We start from the raw sequence: 20,256 nt of genomic DNA on the forward strand, positions 1-20,256 counted from the left end.
AGTGAGAGAGAGAGAGAGAGAGAGAAAGGTCTTCCTTTGCCGTTGGTTCACCCTCCAATGGCCGCCGCAGCCAGCGCACTGCAGCCAGTGCACCGCACTGATACGAAGCCAGGAGCCAGGTGCTTCTTCCTGGTCTCCCATGCGGGTGCAGGGCCCAAGCACTTGGGCCATCCTCCACTGCACTTCCCTGGCCACAGCAGAGAGCTGGCCTGGAAGAGGGGCAACTGGGACAGAATCCGGCGCCCCGACCGGGACTAGAACCTGGTGTGCTGGCACTGCAGGTGGAGGATTAGCCTACTGAGCCGCGGTGCCGGCCCTACCAATTTCTACTTGTTGCTAATGCAAACCCTGGGAGACAGCAGGTGTTAGCTCAAATGGTTAGGTTCCTGCCACTCACATGTGAAACCTGGATTGTTTCTGGCTCTCAGTTTTAGCCTGGCCCAGCCTTAGCTGTTACAGGCATTTGAGGGAATAAACCAGCAAATGGGACCTCCCTTTCTGTATCACTCTTTTTTTCAGATAAATAAGGGGCTGCCCCTGGTGGTGCAGCAGGTTAAGCAGCTGCTTGCCAAGCCAGCATCCCTTAGAGGAGTTCTGGTTTGAGCCCCAGCTGTTCCGCTTCCAATCAATTTCCCTGTTAATGTACCTGGGAAAGCAGCAGAGTATGGCCCAAGTCCTTGGGCTCCTGCCACCCAGATGGAAGACCCAAATGGAGTTCCAGGCTCTTGGCTCTGGCCTGGTCCAGCCCTAGCTGTTGTGCCATCTGGGGAGTGAATCAGCGGTTCTATGTCACTCTGCCTTTGAAACAAATAGATCTTAAACAATTAAACAAATAAACAGAATTCTTTAAAAAAGAATGGGGAGATTTCTTTTCATGGTAGAGTGCCCAGAAACTTGTTTTCAGGAAAGAGTACTGGGACAGACAGAAGTTACCTGTAGGCATGCATAGCTGTTAAAGACACATGAACTGGGGCTGCTGCTGCAACAAAGTAGGTTAATCCTCCGCCTGCAGGCACTGGCACCCCATATGGGTGCTGATTCTAGTCCCGGCTGCTCCTCTTCCAATCCAGCTTTCTGCTATGGCTTAGGAAAGCTTTAGAAGATGGCCCAAGCACTTAAGCTCCTGCACCCGCATGGGAGACATAGAAGAAGCCACTGGCTCCTGGCTTTGGATCCGCCCACCTCCAGCTGTTGTGGCCATTTGGGGAGTGAACCAGTGGGTGGAAGACCTTTCTCTGTCTCTCCCTCTCACTGTCTGTAACTTTATGTCTTAAAAATCAATAAATAAAATCTTTAAAAAAAGGACACATGAACTTTATCCTCAGGCTCTGCCTGCTACACATCTTATTTTAAATGCCCTCATCCTACTGACAACTAAAAATAAACTGCAGAGCAACATCTGGTTATACGTTTGTATTTATCCTCTATCTGTAACTGTACAGAAGGTCCGAAAGTCACAGCAAATTGATAATCATAGGGACTCAGGTACTGCTAGGTTTGGGAAATAGATGCAAAAATCTTTGGAATGTTGATTAAAATCCAGGTCATCCATTTCTTAGTGTTTCCTTTTAAACAAGTCTCTCCAGCTTCTTCAGACGAAGCGTCAACTAGACAATGGGTAGAACGACACCTGCCCCATGAGTGTGTTGTAAAAGGCCAAAGACAGCACGTGACACGTACTGGCACACACACACAGCACACATTCAGTACGTGCTGGCCGTGATTATCACTACTGTAAAACAGGGTGGTTACCAAAAGCAATCCCTCACCTCCCTGCAGCCATGGAAACTGCTGAAGGAAAGAAGAACATCACATGCCATTATCTAGTACTGAGTTTGCCTTTGAGTCCCTACAGAAACCCTGGCCTGGTTGGGGCCACTTAGTTCCTGGTGGAGACCAAGGTGTGTTGGCTCTCCTCTGTTTGCTCTGTCCTACCTTCTGCCCCAAATTCATTCTCTACTGGCTCTGTGCCCTGGTGGCTGAACTCTATATAGAGAGTGCCTCTTTAGGGCCTTGTGCCCTGCGGCTTCCGGCTTGCATCTGCCAAGTGGGAAACACCAGCACAAGACCTGGGTATTTACGCCCTGCCATCTCCATACTTCATTAAATCTCTACTGTGCCCCTGTCCTTTTATGTCTGTAGCATCTTCTGGGCAACCACTATCCTGTGACTCCAACTCTCACTGCCTCTACAAAGCAGCCCCTTCATTAAATTCTCTGCAGGTCAACACTTTTCAAGGCCCCATCTGCCTCCTGCTGGGACCCTGACCAGAATGACCTGGGAGGAGGTTTACTTGATGCAAACTGCCACTCTGTTAGCATGACTTTAGAAAAGGGAGATGTTAAAAATAATCTGACTTTTCAGACAGGTAAAGAATGCCTAGTGCAAGCTAGGACTTATTTTTGTCATTTGAATCTCCAAGAAGTAAAGCAACTTTCAACTATAAGAAAATAGAGAGGCCATCAGAATAACAGTCTGGGACTAGAGATCTCACCTTTCCCTTCAATGATGGGCCCAATTGGTACCATCCTGACACAGGAATCCTATCGCAGGAAGGGAGTAAGTTTCATCCTTGATGATCACTTACTCTACTAGGAGCTGACAACTGGGTCAGGTAGGTATTATTGTTATTCCCAGAAGATGAAACTGAGTCCTAAGGATAGTAAGGATCTTGCCAAAGATCGCATAGCTGGTAAATGGCAGTACCAGGATCTGAATCTGAGCAGGCTAATTCTGTAGACCAGAATATATATATTGTATGCCTGTGCCCCAGAATGGCTTAGAAAGAACAGGGCAAAGAGAGGCAAAGTGGAGAGGCAAGCTCAGGCTCCTTCTTGACGGCGTTAGCTGCTGCATGTGACTTTCCATCCACAAGATGCTCCCCATGGCAGAAACACAGTTGCGGGGATGTACACAAGGGTACTTCAAAATGTGTGTGGAAAAATGGAATGAGGGGCTAGCACTGTGGCGTAGTGGGAAGAGCTCCGCCTGCAGTGCTGGCATCCCATATGGGCACTGGTTTGAGACTGGGCTGCTCCTCTTCCAATCCAGCTCTCTGCTGTGGCCTGGGAAAGCAGCAGAAGATGGCCCAAGTGCTTGGGCCCCTGCACCCGCGTGGGAGACCCGGAAGAAGCTCCTGGCTCCTGGCTTCAGATGGGCACAGCTCCAGCTGTTGCAACCAACTGCAGAGTGAACCAGAGGATGGAAGACCTCTCTCTCTCTCTCTCTGCCTCTCCTTCCCTCTCTATGTAACTCCTTCAAGTAAATAAATAAATCTTTAAAAAAGAAAAATGAAAAATGGAATGAAAGATAACTTTATGTTGGCACAATTTTTTCCTGTGAAAACAGAATGCCATAAAGAACTGTGGCTTGTGAAGAGAGATGGCTCTGAACCAGGATTCTCTGCAATATTATCAACTAGCAACCAATCCTGCCCAAACCCTTTAGGATATAGGAGGGATCCACCCCTCTTTACATTTGCAGGACCCCACAGCACACAGCATGAGGGCAAATGTTATCCCGACTAGAAAAACAATCTGGGGACAAAACTCCCCGACAACAGTTTGGAAAAGGTAAAACAAATGCAGTGGACACACTGGATACTTTCCTCCACAGAGATCCCAGCAGTGCCTCCATCACACTCAGTGGAAACCATCGCTTGGGTCAAATAACCAAAACATGGATCTTATCCACGACTATCCCAAACCACACCCAAAACACAGCACCTGTTGACAGACTCGTATTTCACCTGCAAAGAAAGCCAGCATTCCTATGATTATTGTAAAGTTTAATAAATGAGATCGTGGGACATTATAGACCAGCAAAAAGATCACTGAAGGCAGAGCAGAACCATCATTTAAGTACAAAATGATGTGTGAGTCTGGACACATTCTCATTCCATTCCATATAACATTTCTTTTTTTCTCTGTTTAAATATTCCTCCCCCCTGCTGAAGAGGGAAGACGCGTGGGTGGTAGGATGAGAGAATCAGCCTTGTGCATATTACACAGAACTCAGCAACCCAAGGAGAAAATAAGTTGACAGGGAACAGTACGTGCCCCAAACCTTCAGAAAATAACACTGTAAGATGCACTGTTAAATGGCCTCTTAGTATGACTCATGTGCCAACTAAGCAGCCAATGTGTTTACATGTTTTTCCCATGGCAATTTCAAGCCATGCTGGATTCTAGCTTTCTGACTAGATGACTGTACCTGAACTCATTCTGCAAGCAATGCAGGCTGCAAGGAATCAAGACATTACAGAGCACCTGGGAACACCAGAAGGGATGTGCAGAGCCCTCTGGCATGGAGCTCCATCTTACCAGTCGAGTCAGCTCCAGAAGCCTTGCCGCTCGTCTGCTCCTCAGCACTGATGAGCTGTAGGTCTGTATATGAAGGACCAAAGCTAGGACTGCTAGTGTCTTCTGAATGAGTGGTCCAGCTGCTCTCGGAGGTCAGAGGACATCTGCCCAGGGAGCCGAATGAAGGGCACGTCCAGCAAGGCATAGTCAGGGCTGGAGAAAAAGCAAAATCCAAGAGCATACAATATAAATAGTTGTATTTCATTTATCTTTAGTTCCTTGATGTCATTCAGATTCTAAGAAATCTCTCTTTTTTAAAGATTTACTTATTTTATTTGAAAGGCAGTGCTGCAGAGAGAGAGAGAGAGAGAGAGATAAAGAGAGACAGAGACAGAGAGGGAGAGAATCTTCCATCCACTGGTTCATTCCCCTAAATGGCTGCAACAGCTGGAGCCGGGTCAGATTGAAGCCAGGAGCCAGGAGCTTCATCTGGGTCTCCCACATGAGTGCAGGAGCACAGGGACTTGGCCATCTTCCACTGCTTTCCCAGGCTCACCAGCAGGAGCTGGATCAGAAGTGGAGCAGCTGGGATTCATTCTAGTGCCCATAAGGGATACTGGCACTGCAAGCGGTGGCTTAACCCACTACGCCACAACACCGGCCCCTCTATGAAATCTCAAGAGCCAGACAAGGAATATTCAGGAAGTTACAGGAAATATGTATTAAGAAAAAGATATGCTTGGATTTCAAAAATTTTTTGCACCAAAACAAATTTATCTTTTAAATCCATTTTGTCATGAACTTTTTGAAGTTCTGTCACAGAAATACAGAAAGAATCACTCATGACAAAGACAGGGCAACTGGCTGAGATCCTACGGATAGTAAATATCAAAACTATTATTACAGCTAAGATCTCAGGGCCCTCCAATCAAAGAAAAGGACTAAGAATTACTTTGGAGATTTAATGTTATTTCTAAATTTAGATCTCAGCTTCATTCAAACCCAAACTATACCCTTCCCCTTGAATACTCTCCAGTTTTAGTGGCACACTAATAATTCAAGAAAAACTGCTAATTCACATTGCAAAACTGGAGCCAGTCTGGGTTAAGAGATGAGTGGATCTGGGACTACATAAGTACATTCATATGACATGCCTCTGTTTGCTCTGCTTTTGACTGTAGTTAGATATTCCACAGACTGTTAAATATATAAATGGAGACTCATTAGGGCTGATGACATATATGCAATACTGTGATATGATATTTATATATATTTTGGGTTTTTGTCTATAATTCTTGGCTTCCAGCTCCAGCAATCTTGCTATTTCCTAAGTGACTAAAGCAATAAGAGAATCTTTTATTAAAGTATTTGGCCTTTAGTCCTTGGTTCCCAAAGTAGCTCTGAACAGCTTTAGAGCTGTAAAGGTGAAAGATAGTCTCTTATTTACAACATACCCTTTCAAACACATCTGAGCTAGTGTTAATGAGGCAATTTTTGGTAAGTCCCCAGGCCTAGAAACCTACAAGAGGAGGGGCTGGTTGCCAGGGGAACTAGCCATGCGCTTGGCTCTGCAACTGTCAGTTCGACTCCCCAGCCCCAGCCTCCAAGTTGAGGAGAAGAGTTGCGGGTTAACTAGATCACCAGTGGCCAATGATATAATCAACCTTACTTATGTAATGGCACTCCCCTAAAAGTCCAAAAAGACTGGGAGGAGAGAGCTTTAGGATAGATGGCTCGAGCAACAGGGCTCCTGCCACCCATCCAATCACAGCCTGTTGCCTGGACTGAGTTTCCAGCTCCTGGCTTAGGCCCAGCCCGAGCCACTGTGGGCATTTGAGGAGTGAACCAAATGATAGGAGTGCATTCTCATGCTCACAATCTACTCCTCTCTTCTCTATTTCCCTCTTAAACCAACAAAAAGTCTTAAATTATGAGAATTTTAAAAAACACAAATAAAAAATTCCTTGAGAATACCAATAGAATTGTAAAAAAAAAAAACTATTGAGAGAGGTGGGTATTTAGCACAGCAATTAGGACGCTGTTTTGGGATGTCTGCATCTCACATTAGAATGGCTGGGTTTGGGGCGGTGCACAGGCAAATAAACATATTTGGGAGGTGCCAGCTTACTTACAAAATGATAAGAGTGCAAGATCAAAAAGTCTGGTGGGGCTGGAGCTGTGGTGTAGCAGCTAAAACCGCTGCCTGCAGTGCTGGCATCCCATATGGACGCCAGTTTGAGTCCCAGCTGCTCCTCTTCCAATCCAGCTCTCTGCTATGGCCTGAGATAGCAGTAGAAGATGGCCAAGTCCGTGGGCCCCTGCACCCATGTGGGAGACCTGGAAGAAGCTCCTGGATCCTTACTTCAGATCAGCGCAGCTCTGGCCAATTGGGGAGTGAACCAGCAGATGGAAGACCTCTCTCTGTCTCTCTGTCTCTCTCTGTCTCTCTCTAGCTCTCTCTCCTTTCTCTGTATAACTCTTTCAAATAAATAAATAAAATCTTATTAAAAATACGTTAAGAAGGCAATGAAAGGAAATAATGAATGTGCTTACACCAATACATTTGAAAACATAGGTAAAATTGTAGAAATCTTAGAAAAATGTAACTTTTGAATCTCTGACTTGTTCAATGATTATGAAACAAAGTGAATCAGTACTTACAATATTCCTATAAGGGAAACATAAAACCAGTTGGTTTTAAAACTTTCTATTCTTTGTAAACTTTTTAACAGCTTCCTTATTTGAAAGGCAGAGCAACAGGGAGAGGGAGAGGAGGAAGTAAAGGAAGGAGGAAAGGGAGGAATCTTCTATCTGCTGGTTCACTCCCCAAATGGCTAACAGACAGGTCTGAGCCAGGCTGAAACCAGGAACCAGAACTCCCTCCGGCCTCCCATACAAGAGTCAGAGGGCCAAGTACTTGGACCATCTTCTGCTGCCTTCCCAGGCATATTAGCAAGAAGCTAGATCAAAAGTGGAGCAGCTGAGACTGGAACTGGTGTTCTGATAAGATATGCTGTTGTCAAGTGGTGGCTTAACCTGCCACACCACAGTACTGGGCCCTGAATTTATTTATTTGAAAGGCACAGATATCTCTCATTCTCTGGTTCACTCCCAAGTGCCTTCAACTACTGGGGCTAGGTCAGGTCAAAGCCAGGACCTAGAAACTCAATCTTTGCCTCCCCACGTGGCTGGCAGGGAACCAACTACTTAAGATTGCCTGTTATCTTCCATGGTCTACACTGGCACGAAGCTGAAATCAGGAGCTGGAGCCAGGGCTCAAACTCAGGCCTTTCAATATGGTATACAGGATATGGGTACCCCAACTGGCATCTTAACCACTGTATCAAGTGTCTGCCCAGGTGTTGCTGTGGATTCATTCCTGAGAGGAGGAGCGTGGTGGGGGCAAGAAGCACGGAGTCACCACACAAACCCCGGGAGCTGGGTGAAAGCAGGCCAGAAGCGAGCAGCCGCAGACTCATTTATTTCAGTTGGTACAGCTGCTTATATAGCCAAGACAGTCAATCCAGTGAAGGGGTGGTCTATGCCCTAACCAATAACAGCCTGTTGCCAGGCAGGCTCTGAAGCCATCCAATCACAGCCTGCTGCCAGGCAGGCTCCATTTGCCATGTGGTTTCCAAAGCCATCCAATCACAGCCTGTTGCCAGGTGGGTTTCAAAGCCATTCCTGAGTAACTGACGCTTGCTTGCCAGTAGCCATCTTGGCATGGCCTTCTCATTCCACCACAAGCGAGCGTCAGTTACTCAGGAATGGCTTTGAAACCCACCTGGCAATGGAGCCTGCCTGCCAACAGGCTGTGATTGGATGGCTTCAGAGCCTGCCTGCCTGGCAACAGGCTATTATTGGTTAGGGCATAGACTGCCCCTTCACTGGATTGACTGCCTTGGCTATATAAGCTGTTGTACCAACTGAAATAAACGAGTCTGCGGGCTGCTCGCCTCTGGCCCGCTTTCACCCGACTCCCAGGATCTGTGTGGTGACTCTGTGCCTCTTGCCCCTACCATGCTCCTCCTCTCAGGAACGAATCCACTTCAACACCCAGGCCAGGTGGTTTTACTGGAAAGTGTTATACTTTAGTGGAAAAAATATATATTTCAATCTTCTACTAACTATTCCAGAGTACAGAAAAAGAAGATCCACTCACCAAGTCACTTTATGAGGTTAGCATTTCCTGATACCTCAACCTGACAAAATATATTCAATTTATACTGTCTATAAGAATTACAGACTAATCTCAACCATGGAGAAAGACAAGAGAGTCCTGAACAAATTATTATCAGAAAATGTAATGATTCATGAGGAGGAGAAATGAATTGTGACTAGTTGAGTTTAACTGGAGCAGGAGTTTGGCATAGTTAAGATGACACATTCCATACTGGAGTGCCTTGGTTTGAATACCAGCTCCACTCCCAATTCTAGCTTCCTGCAAATGTACACCCTGGGAAGTTGCAAGTGATGCCTCAATTGATTGGGCTCCTGCCACCCACATGAGAGATCCAGCCCAGAAAAGACCATTGTGGGTATTTGGGGAGTGAGCCAGTGGATGGGGAAGTTCTGTCTCTCTTTCTTGCCTTTTTAAAAAAATAATCTTTAAAAAGGGTCAGCTGTGGTGTAATGATTAAGCTACTGCTTGGGAGCAGAAACAGAAGAGACCACCTAACCTAACAGAGACAACCCCACACCCCACAGCAGACAACGTGTGATGTTGAAAACCTTTCCTTTGAAGATTCAGGCCAAGACTAGGATGTTCATGATCCCCATTTCTATGCAACATCACAATTATGGCCAAAGTCTATACAATAAGACAAAGTGAAAAAATAAGCAGCAGGCATTTAGCCTAGTGGTTAAGATGCCCATGTCTCTCACATCAGAGTGCCTAGGTTCAATTCCTGGCTCTAGCTCCTGATTTCAGCTTCCTGCTAAGGCAGACACTGGGAGGCAGCGGTGATAGCTCAAGATTGATTCTTGCCACCCACATAAAGACCTGGATTGAGCTCTCAACTCCCAGCTTCAGCCCTGGCTCAGTCCTGGTCAGTGCTTGCATTTGGGGAGTGTTCCAGCAGAGGGGATATTTATCCATCTCTTTCTCTGTGTGTCTCTGCCTATTTGCAGATGACATTTCATGTATTTCAAATAACCAAAATATACTACTGACACTTTATCAAATTAATAATCAGCAAAACGATTGTGACTTAAAAATCAACATATAAAAGAGAATTGTATTTTTGAAAACCAGCAAATAATACTTCGAATAGGAACAAACAAGTTGACGTTATCCGATTGAGTTGAAGATGAAAATATTACAGAGCTCAGCAATTTCTCTCCTGCTTGTTTCTTTTTAAATAGCTGTGTGTATGTGTGTGTTTGTGTGTGTGTGTCTGTGTGTGTGTGCGTGTTGGGGGGTGAGGGCAATCCCTTCTGCTGGTTTCACTTTCCAAATGCCTGAAATGGCTGCAGCTGTGCCCCTGGCCAAAGTAAGAGCTGGGAACTCAATCCAGGTCTCCCTTATGAGTGGCATGAACCCAATTACTTGTGTCATTGCTGCTGCTTCCCAAGGAAGATGGAGTCAGGGGCCAGAGCTGGGAATCCAGGTGTCTTCACTACTAGCCTAAATGCCCACCTGACCCCTCATATTTTTATACAAGAGAACCATCTGCACATGTTCACCAGGACCTAAATTAATAATGCTTTTAGAAAAACGAAAATAATGATCACAGAAGCAGGTTCTTAACTGCTGATAAGGAAAAACAACCCAATGTCCCTCAGTAACCAAATGAATAAAAACTAATACTCTGGTTTCCCTTCAGCTCATATAAATCCTTCACCTTTTACCAAATGAATAAAAACTAAATGAAAATAAGTTAAAAAAATGAACTAAACAACAATAAAACCTAAACGAACCCTAGCTACAGGTACTAACATGGACAAATCTCACAAATAAGGTTGTGTTAAAGGAGCAAGTCACAAAATAAATGAGTTAGTATTTCATTCATATAAGGTTCAAAACCTGGCTAAATTAAATTACACCATTCTTGATGCATGTGTGGGGTAGGAAAGCTGTCAGCGAAAGTAATGCAGTTATTATCACAAAACTCAGGAAGGTGGTGATAGAGGACTGAGGGAAAGGAGGGAATGAAGGAGGAAGATGGGATCAGTAGGGAAACATGGAGAGCTGTTAGCTGACAACAATATGCATTCATAAAACTAGCTGAGCACTGTTCTTTATAATTTAATATGCGTTTTAAGATGTTCCTTTGCATTTATTCCGTAGCTAATAAAACTTATTAAAACCACACATCAGAAAAGACTCTGATGGCTCAGAAAGGAAGCTATTATAATTATTTGTATTTTCACACTGGCTCTTTACATTCACAATGTGTCACTTGAAGGAGAAACCAAGGAAAATGCAGTGGAGAGAGGCAAAGTCCCAGAAGTCCCAGCAGCTCACAAACTACTCTCATTCGTTCTAATATACTTTATTTATTTATCAGCTTAGAGATCTCACATGAGTTATTTGATTTAGGTTCTTGGTTGAATGTCCTCAGGCCACAAGCTTAGCTGAACAGAGAGGACAGTGCTGAGCCTGGAGCAGGTTCTTCTCCTTTGATGCCAGGCCAGATAGAAGCAAGATGACGCCAGCGCTGTGCTGCAGAGCCACAAACATCCACGGGGAACAGAGTGAAAGGAGATTGAAATCTGCCTCTCCTCCTTTCCTGTGAGGAAAGGAGCAAGGTTCCTGCACCCACACTGCCTGCTTCACAGCAGGAGCCAGCTGCACAGCCTGGGCAAGTTATTTAACCTGCTGCTCCTCCACTTTCTCACCTACAAAATGGGGCTAAAAAGAACACAACCCTCAGAAGGGGACCAGGTTAGCACTGACAAAGCAGTACCAACGTGCTTAACACAAAGAAGTATTCAGTATGGGTTAACTGGACGCGATTTTTATTTAAAGACACATCCTTATGTCCAAATGCACTTGCAGTCTCCATCACATCTCTGTGTGTCCAAAGCCAAGTTCCTGTCATTCCCTCCAAACCAGCGCCTCTGTCCTTTCAGCTTGCTCAGAATGAAACCACCATGCCATTCTTGACTCCTCTCACACTTGGTTCTTCGCAAGTTCTGTTAGTCCAAACAATTGCTTCCCATCATCGCCAAGCCCCCAGCTGGCCCAAGCCACCTTCTCCTCTTCTCAACTGTTTTCCTGGTCTCACTGTGTCTACATTTCTCCTCCTCCTCCTCTTAGTCTATTTTCAACCATACTGCTACCCTATAGCAGTCACATGGTTTTAGTGTTAATCTGTTAAAACCTTCTGTTCCAAAACTCTGATGGCTTCTCTTTCACCCATATTAAAAGCCAAAATCTTTGGGGCGAGTGCTGTGGCTCAGCAGGTTAAGGCTGCAGCCTGTGGGGCCAACATCACATATGGGCACCAGTTTGAGTTCTTGCTGTTCCACTCCCTATCCAGTTTCCTACTGTGCCTGGAAAAGCAGATGAAGATGGCCCAAGTCCTTGGGCCCCTGCAACCATGTAGGAACCCCGCAGAAGCTCCTGGCTCCTGGTTTTGGCCTGGTCCAGCCGCATTCACTGAAGCCATTTGGGGAGTGAACCAGCAGAAGGGAGATCTCTCTCTCTTTCTCTCTCTCTCTTTTTCTCTCTCTCTCTCTCTCTCTGTGTGTGTATGTGTGTTTGTGTATCCTTCTCTCTCTCTGTAACTCTACCTCTCAAATAAATAAATCTCAAAAAAAAAAAGTCAAAACCCTCATCTGCTCCTCAAGCACCCACATGTGAGAGAGCCTGTGGCCTTGAGGCCTCAACTCTCCCTCCCTGCATCCACTCTGCCCCCATCACACACCATGAACACTGTCCCTGCTAGGGGCTTTCCACCTGCTGTTCCTGCATGCAAGGCCTTGCCCCGGTTTTTGCAAGGCTCATCCCCTCCCTTCCCTTCGGTCTTCCTTCACGTTTACCTCTCGGAAAGTCGCTCCCTTGCCTCCTGTAAAGTTTCACACCCTCCTCATCACATTCCCCTCTTCTGCCTCATGTCCCTCTCCTTCCTACTTGCCACGTGACATCACAAACTTACTCTGGATCCGCTTCACTGTGGTTCTGGCATGGCAGCCCCAGCAGAGTGTGTGTCCCACATGAAGAATATTTGGCTGTATCTATGGTGCCCCGAACAGTGACTAGTATATGGTGGGACTCACAGCAACACTGACTAAATGAATAATAAATCTATAAGTTGTCAGTTAATACAAGGATACTACGAAAAGTTTATGGAAAATGAAATTGAAAGATAAATTCATTTTGGTAGGTACAAAAGAAATTCTGAAAGCCATGCATAGTTTTTCCATAATGTATTTTCCATATACTCTTTGAAGATCAGTAATACTATTAAAATAGTTAATACAGAATTTTTTTTTCTTTTCCTCCTCTGGGATCTTGGGTAGATTAAGATGTTAAATATGAAAAGTCTTTAAAAAGTTTATGGGAAAACATTTAATATGAATAAAACTATGCATGGATTTCAAAACTCTTTTTCCCACCAAAATAAAATTCTTCTCAAGAAAAGATTTATTTATTTGAAAGGCAGAGTGACACAGAGGGAACAATAGACAAAGGATGGAGGGTGGGAGGGAGGAAGATCTTCTGTCCACTGGTTCACTCCCTTAATAGCCACAACAGCCAGGGAGGGGCCATGCGAAAGCCAGAAACCAGGAATTCCTCCTGGTGTCTCACATGGGTGGCAGGGGTCCAAGCACCTGGGCCATCCCCTGCTGCCTTCCCAGGTGTATCAGTAGGGAGATGGATCAAAGCAGAGCAGTCAGTACGGGAGGCCAGCAAGTGGCAGCTTAACCTTCTAAGCTCCAACACTGGCCCCTCAACTTACCTTTTAATTCTATTTTCCCATAAACTTTTTAAAAGTATCCTTCTGTAAATATTTTGGTGCCATATCCTTTATTTATAACTTAATGTCCAACCACTGTGACTATATGATTGTTTCACGGCTGTAAATATGCCATCTATGAATACAGAATAGATCTAATTCCATTCTTTGCTTGTGGCTCCCTGCTGTTTCACAGTTGGCGACGCAAAGCAGCTGTCCCCAGCACTGGTTCAGAAAAGCTCTTGTTGGCTCCCAGAAGGTTCCGTTAGTGACAGATTGCCCAACTGTTAGGTAACCTCAACTTGGGGAAAGCAGGGATGGTGTCCAGGTTTCTCATTATTGTATTCCCAGCACCGAAATGTTTTCTGCATGAATGCTCTAGTTAATTGATGCGTGCTTGGGCAGTTTACTTTGTGTTTCACAATGCCTCACCGAGGAGCTAGCAACGCTCTGGAAGGAAAATTCTGATAAAACATTTTAAGGACGCTTTGAGATAAACTGGGAGAATTCATCTTTGAGAACTACCTTTAAGCACAAAAAACACATAGTGGACAATCTTAAGTGTGCTTCTTAGAAGTTTCCAGAAAAAAAACTGTTTGTATATACATGTATATGTGTGTAAGGGTATATGTTATGTGTGAATGTGATACTCGTGCATGTATAGGTTTACATGTTATGTACATGTGTCTGTAGCTATGCATATGGCATGTATACATATATGGATGTAAGTATATACCAGTGTGTATCGTACTGAGTATGTAATAATGAGAAATTCTAAGCTTCTGACAATTGTCGGCTGACAAGAAGAAGGTAGGAGCCTGTGCTGTGGTGTATTGGATAAAACTGCCATCTCTGACACCAGCATCCCATGTTCTGGCCGCTCCACTTTTGATCCAGTTCCCCACTAATGGCCTGGGGAAAGCAGGAAAGATGGCCCAAATGTATGGGCCCCTGCACCCATGTGGGAGACCTGGAAGAAGTTCCTGGCTCCTGGCTTCCGCCAAGCCCAGCCCTAGCCATTGTATCCATCTGGGGAGTGAACCAGTGGATGGAAGATCTCTGTCTGTCTCTCTCACCTCTCTATTTAGCTATGACTTTCAAAATAAGTAAGTCCTTTTTTCTTTGAAAAAAGAAAAAGGTAAGAAGCTGGCCTAATTTTCTTGTCTATTTTGCTTTCTTTTGCTTATTTTTAAACACTTCTGTTAATTTACTTTTATTTGAAAGAAAGAGATGGGAAAAAGACTAAGAGAGAATCTTCCGTCTGCTGTTTCACTCCTCAAATGCCTGCAGAGAATAAATGAGAGAAGCAAATTCCTTTCTCTCTAGTAATCTAATACATCATAACATAATTTCAGGTAGAGACCTGGACTGTGAAGAAAGTGAAAGCTAAGAGAAGCCTGAGGGAAGGCACCAAGTGTTCTGGGCCTTTTTGAAGAGGCAACCCTGGAGTAGAGTTCTCAGCACAGAGGAAGAGCCTCAGGGGAGAGGGGACAGCAATGTCAGCAACAAATCTGTCTGAAGTAGCAGAAGAGGTGAGGCTTAGAGCAGAGCAGAGGCACACAGCCCTGAGGAAGGAGGACTACGCTGACAGTCACTCCTGGGGGCAGGTGTTTGGTGACCACATCCCATATCAGAGTGCCTGGGTTCAAGTCCTGCCATTGCTTCTGATTACAGCTTCACAGTAATGTGTACCTGGGAGGCAGCAGGTGATGGCCCAAGTATCGAGTCACTGCTACTCATAAGGGAGACCCGGACAGAGTTTCCAGGCTCATGGTTTTGGCCTGGCCCAGCCCCAGCTGTAGTGGGCATGTAGGAAGTGAATCAGAAGATGGAAGATCTCCTTCTCTCTCTTTTTTTCAAATAAATTTAAAACTGAATAAAAAATGTTTAAAGAATGAACTTCATTCCTGGGTACATCTACATCTGAGATGGACTCAAGAAAGGTCATTGGGTACAATTAGATGCAGAGAACAATTCAAGGTATTAAAAGAAAATAAGAGCTTCTCTGTTGAGAAGGGAAATGCATATGCATGCAGTGGGCTTTGTCTACACATGGACCAAACTATTGGGATCTTATTCTACCCCCACCCACCCCCAGGAGCCAGAATGAGCAACAGAATAGAAATGAACCCTGGGCTGGTCTCCTGGATGAACTCTCTCAGCTGTCACCCCTGCCTCCCTTTCACTTGGTGAACGTCATCTCTGATCCTCACCAAACAAGTGACTCTTTCTCTGGTCCAGATAATTAGCTTCCCCAGACACAATGGGAAGGCCTTACCCCAAGCTTTTAGGGAAGACATTTGAAGCACAAGAGAATACTAGTGTTTTGCTTGGGCTTTGGGACACATGTTCCGGAAATTAAAGGTTTTTTTTTAATGTTTGTAATTATGCATATCCTGCAGTATCTGCATAATGGGTCCAATTCAGCCCTGGCCTTGCGGAACAATTCCCGTGTCCACTAAGGAAGGTCAGTGCATATAACATGACGAGTGAATATGAAGCCTCATGCTGATAATAGTCTCTTATTTTTTTAAATTTGGGGAATGAACTTTGCTCTTTCAGCCTGTTTGTTTGTAGGCATTTGCAAATCTATTCTTAGTGCAAACACACACAACACACACACACACACACACACACATACTTGTAAAATGCACATACTGGATAATCGATCTTTGCTCCCAAACAACCCTTATAAAGATTTTTGAGGGAGAGGTAAACTGACTGCTACATTCTTCCTGATGCATGGTGGAATTTTAAAGTCAGAGCAGGCCTTACACTAGTGTACTTCAAGAAATTCATGGAAAATGGAATTCAGATAAATTTATTTTGGTGCAAAAATTTTTTTGAAATTCATGCATAGTATTTTCATAATACATATTTTTCATGTGCTTTCTGAAGACTTCTCATGTAAGTTAGTCAAACTTTTGCAGCTAGGCAAAGTTAGGAGAAGTATTGCTAAAGCATGCAATGTGAATAAAACACCAGCTGGATTTAGGTTCTTTTTCAAAATTTTGTTTTCAAAATTCTTATTAATTTTATTTGAAAGAGTGTAAGACAAAAAGAGAGACAGAGACAGAAAGAGATCTCCATCTACTGGTTCACTTCTCAAATGACTGCAAAAGCCATGGCAAGGCCAAGCTGAACCTGGGAGCCAGGATCTCACATCTGAGTCTCTCACATGGGTGGCAGGAATCCAAGTACTTGAGCCATCATCTATTCCCCCAGGATCTTCATTAACAGGAAGCTGAAATTTGAGCAGAGCTGGGAATCCCAAACCAAGGCATGCTGATAAATGAGATGCAGGCATCCCCACATAGCATCTTACTCACTGCACAAAATGCCTACCTTTAAAAAATATTTCTTTAGTGAATAATATGAAGTATCAATTTTGACATGAATAGACTCACTAGAAGATTGCCTTTTCACATATTAGCTCTGCTCATGGCTTAGCAAGATATCTAAGCACCTAGTTCAAGGTTCAGCAAATAAATATCCAATTAAATTACCTGATATTTTCCACTGTATAACTTTAGATGTTTACATCTTCAAATTAGAGATGTGAACAGTGTTCTCATGGTTAATTTCACTATTAGGTTTAAGTATTTGATATTTAAGGTCCCCAAAAAAGTATTTTTTTTTAAAAAGTTCTTAAAATTATTTTTGATTTACTTGAAAGGTAGAGAAACAGAGACAGAGAAGTAGACAGAGAGAACTTTCATCTGCTGGTTTACTCTCTCAACAGTCAGAGGTAGGCCAGGTCAAAGCCAGGAGCCAAGAACTCTATCCAGGTCTCCTACATCAGTAGCAGGGACCCAAATATTTGAGACATAACCTGCTGCCCCCAGGATCACATTAACATGAAGCTAGATCAGAAGCAAAGTAGCTTGGACTTGAACCAGGCACTCTATATAAAGCCATCATGCCCTGTGTGGGTGCAGACTGTTGAAATCTTAGTATATACTAAGTTGATCTTCTGTATATAAAGAATTGAAAATTACTCTTGATAAAGAATGGAAAAAATAAATAAATAAAAATAAAAAAAATTTTAAAAAGGCCATCGCTGGGGCTCAATAGGCTAATCCTCTGCCTTGCAGCGCCGGCACCCCGGGTTCTAGTCCCGGTCGGGGTGCCGGATTCTGTCCCGGTTACCCCTCTTCCAGGCCAGCTCTCTGCTGTGGTCCAGGAGTGCAGTGGAGGATGGCCCAAGCGCTTGGGCCCTGCACTCATATGGGAGACCAGGAGAAGCACCTGGCTCCTGCCTTCAGATCAGCGCGGTGAGCCGGCCGCAGCGTGCCGGCCGCAGCGTGCCGGCCGCAGCGGCCATTGGAGGGTGAACCAATGGCAAAGGAAGACCTTTCTCTCTGTCTCTCTCTCTCTCACTGTCCACCTCTGCCTGTCAAAAATAAATAAATAAAAATAAAAAATATTTTAAAAAAAAGATAAAGAATGGGATGTGAGAGTGGGAGATGGGATGGTTGTGGATGGGAGGGAGGTTATGGAGGGAAAGCCACTATAATCCAAAAGTTGTACTTTGGAAATTTATATTTATTAAATAAAAGTTAAAAAAAATAATAAAGCCATCATGCCAAACACTTACCACTCAACACTAATCTTTCTGAAGGGAAGAGATACCAAGATGGCCTGACTCAAAGTGGCTTTATTAAATCAAAGAGATAAAAGTCTACATTTGGCATCTACCAAATTTCAGATGGAGGAAATACATTCCACAAAAGGTTCAAGGGGAATTATCTTTATTCCCAGTATCCCCAGATCCAAATATTTGACACTAGCTCTCCGTTCTATGTATGTGGCTCTAAAAAGTCTTCTGTCCCTCTTATTTTATTTAATCACATTTTTCTTTTTTTTTAAATATTAGTAAGTGCTTTCTTTCCTTCCTTCCTTCAGTTCCAATCTCATCCTAGTTGGAGACCAAAGGAAAAGTATCATCTTGATGGATGTAAGCATTTCTGGAGTGGTTTTCCTGACCAGCTATTGCTCCTGGCTATCCAGTCACCCTTGGGATGCTTAGCATATAGTAAAACAAGTAACCAGGTCACCAGTGTGGGGACTAACAACTCCTTGGTTTCTCTAGGCTTCCCACTGCAGCTTCTGGCTATTTAAATGCCATAAAAATAAGAGATTTGCCACTAATTACATTCTCTTTGTCCCCAACTCCACTGTGCCTAAGGCCTCCTTGCATTTTAATTAGGGCAAATAGTGCATCCCCATTCCAGGCTGAAATCCAAGGCTCCCACGGCTTTATTCTTAGGTGGCACAGCTTAAAAGATAGGCTGTTTTCTTTTTTTGTGCTTTATTCTCCAGAAAAACTTCAAAGAGTAGAGGAAAGAGAACTGAAGAATGGGAAATGAGTAACCTAGAAATCATGTCTCCCTCGGAGTGCCGCTTGTGTGTGTATTCCTAACTTCTCTTTGTAAGCCAGGACCTTCAGGTTTGGAATGGCTGGCTAAGTGAGGCTCCATTCTGCGTTCCGGAAATCAAGACCAGGAGCAGCAATCATGAGGTTCATGTCTGCTCTGCCTCATTCCCTCCCTGATTTTCCTTAGGACAAGATCATGACCTGCTCACCAAAGGGTATCCAGAGAGGTTGCACAGGACATTGTCCCTTTTCCTAACTCAGAAAGACATTTGTTCAGGGTATTTAATAGAAGCAAACAGGACATAAGGAATAAAATGGGAAGAAACTAAATACTGCAACTATAGATCACAGGAAAGAGTCTGTTGGTTCTAGTGATAATGTTATGATAGCAAAGGTGGGTTAAGCCAAAAACTAAGTTTCCAGGGCTCCATTCTTTAGGCTGAACTTAGCAACCTGCAAGCACGGAGACATACTTAGGTATACCACACTTCGTGGGAGATTCCAAATGTTTGCACGTTTAAATACAGCACATCAAACATCTCTCTTGCCCCAGTTCCACTTCATTCATGTGTTATCCATATTAAAAGTGTTTGCTTGATATACATGGGTGGAGCAATAGCAAAAATAGATCTGGTGGGCCAGTGCTGTGACATAGCGGGTGAAGCCACAGTCTATCGTGCTGGCATCCTATGTGGGCGCTGGTTGAGCCCCAGATGCTCCACTTCCAATCCAGCTCTCTGCTTTGGCCTGGGAAAGCAGTGGAAGATGGCCCAAGGACTGCACCTGTGTGGGAGACCCAGCAGAGGCTACTGGCTCCTGACTTCGGATTGGTACAGCTGCAGCCATTGCGGCCAATTGGTGAGGGACCCAGTGTATGGAAGACCTCTCTCTCTCTGCCTCTCCTTCTCTCTCTGTGTAACTCTGACTTTTAAATAGATAGATCTTTAAAAAAAAATAGATCTAGGATCTGACTGATGGAAATTAATAAACTAAGAAAAGCACTATTTAGAATAGATGTTTTAGTTTGCACAGGTTTTTAGCTCCCCAAACTCACATAAACTTTTAAACCCCAAAGTTCTTATGTTAACAGTTGGTGTATTAAAGGTAGGGAGTGGATCTAAAGATGGAATATAGAAGTGGGTCTAGCAGGAGATCTTTAAGTCATTGAGAGCTTGCCCTGGAAAGACAGTGCTCCAGAGAATGTTGGATACATAAACCAAGCATGGTGCCTTTGTCTCTGTTTCCTGTCTCACCACGTGATCGTCCATCCACCACTCTCCTGCCTTATCAGACACCTAAATCAATGAGGCACTGATCTTGGGTTATTAACCTCCAAAACTGAATGCCAAGATAAACTGTTTCTCCTCTCACAAACTTTAGTTAAAGCAACAGAAAGTTGACCAAAAAAAGCAACGAGTAGATAAATGAGAAACTGATGGACAATTTGTATGTTATTATATTAGATTAAAAACTATTGGTGCCGGCGCCGTGGCTCACTTGGTTAATCCTCCGCCTGCGGCACCAGCATCCCATATGGGCGCCGGGTTCTAGTACCGGTCGGGGAGCCGGATTCTGTCCTGGTTGCTCCTCTTCCAGTCCAGCTCTCTGCTGTGGCCCGGGAAGGCAGTGGAGGATGGCCCAGGTCCTTGGACCCCTGCACCCGCATGGGAGACCA

At 44.3% G+C, this 20,256-nt stretch overlaps 1 protein-coding gene across 4 annotated transcripts in view; it reads right to left on the reverse strand.

Moving 5' to 3' along the window:
• Positions 1–20,256, reverse strand: part of STON2 (stonin 2) — a 190,950-nt gene that overhangs the window by 105,636 nt on the left and 65,058 nt on the right. For all 4 annotated transcript variants that reach the window (XM_008271961.4, XM_051826192.2, XM_051826188.2 and 1 more), the window contains exon 4: positions 4,323–4,514. In XM_008271961.4, the coding sequence (XP_008270183.2) occupies positions 4,323–4,514 (192 nt within the window). The remainder of the gene's footprint in view (positions 1–4,322; positions 4,515–20,256) is intronic.

Source organism: Oryctolagus cuniculus, chromosome 20, assembly GCF_964237555.1.
Source record: "Oryctolagus cuniculus chromosome 20, mOryCun1.1, whole genome shotgun sequence".
In the NCBI taxonomy this organism is placed as follows: domain Eukaryota; kingdom Metazoa; phylum Chordata; class Mammalia; order Lagomorpha; family Leporidae; genus Oryctolagus; species Oryctolagus cuniculus.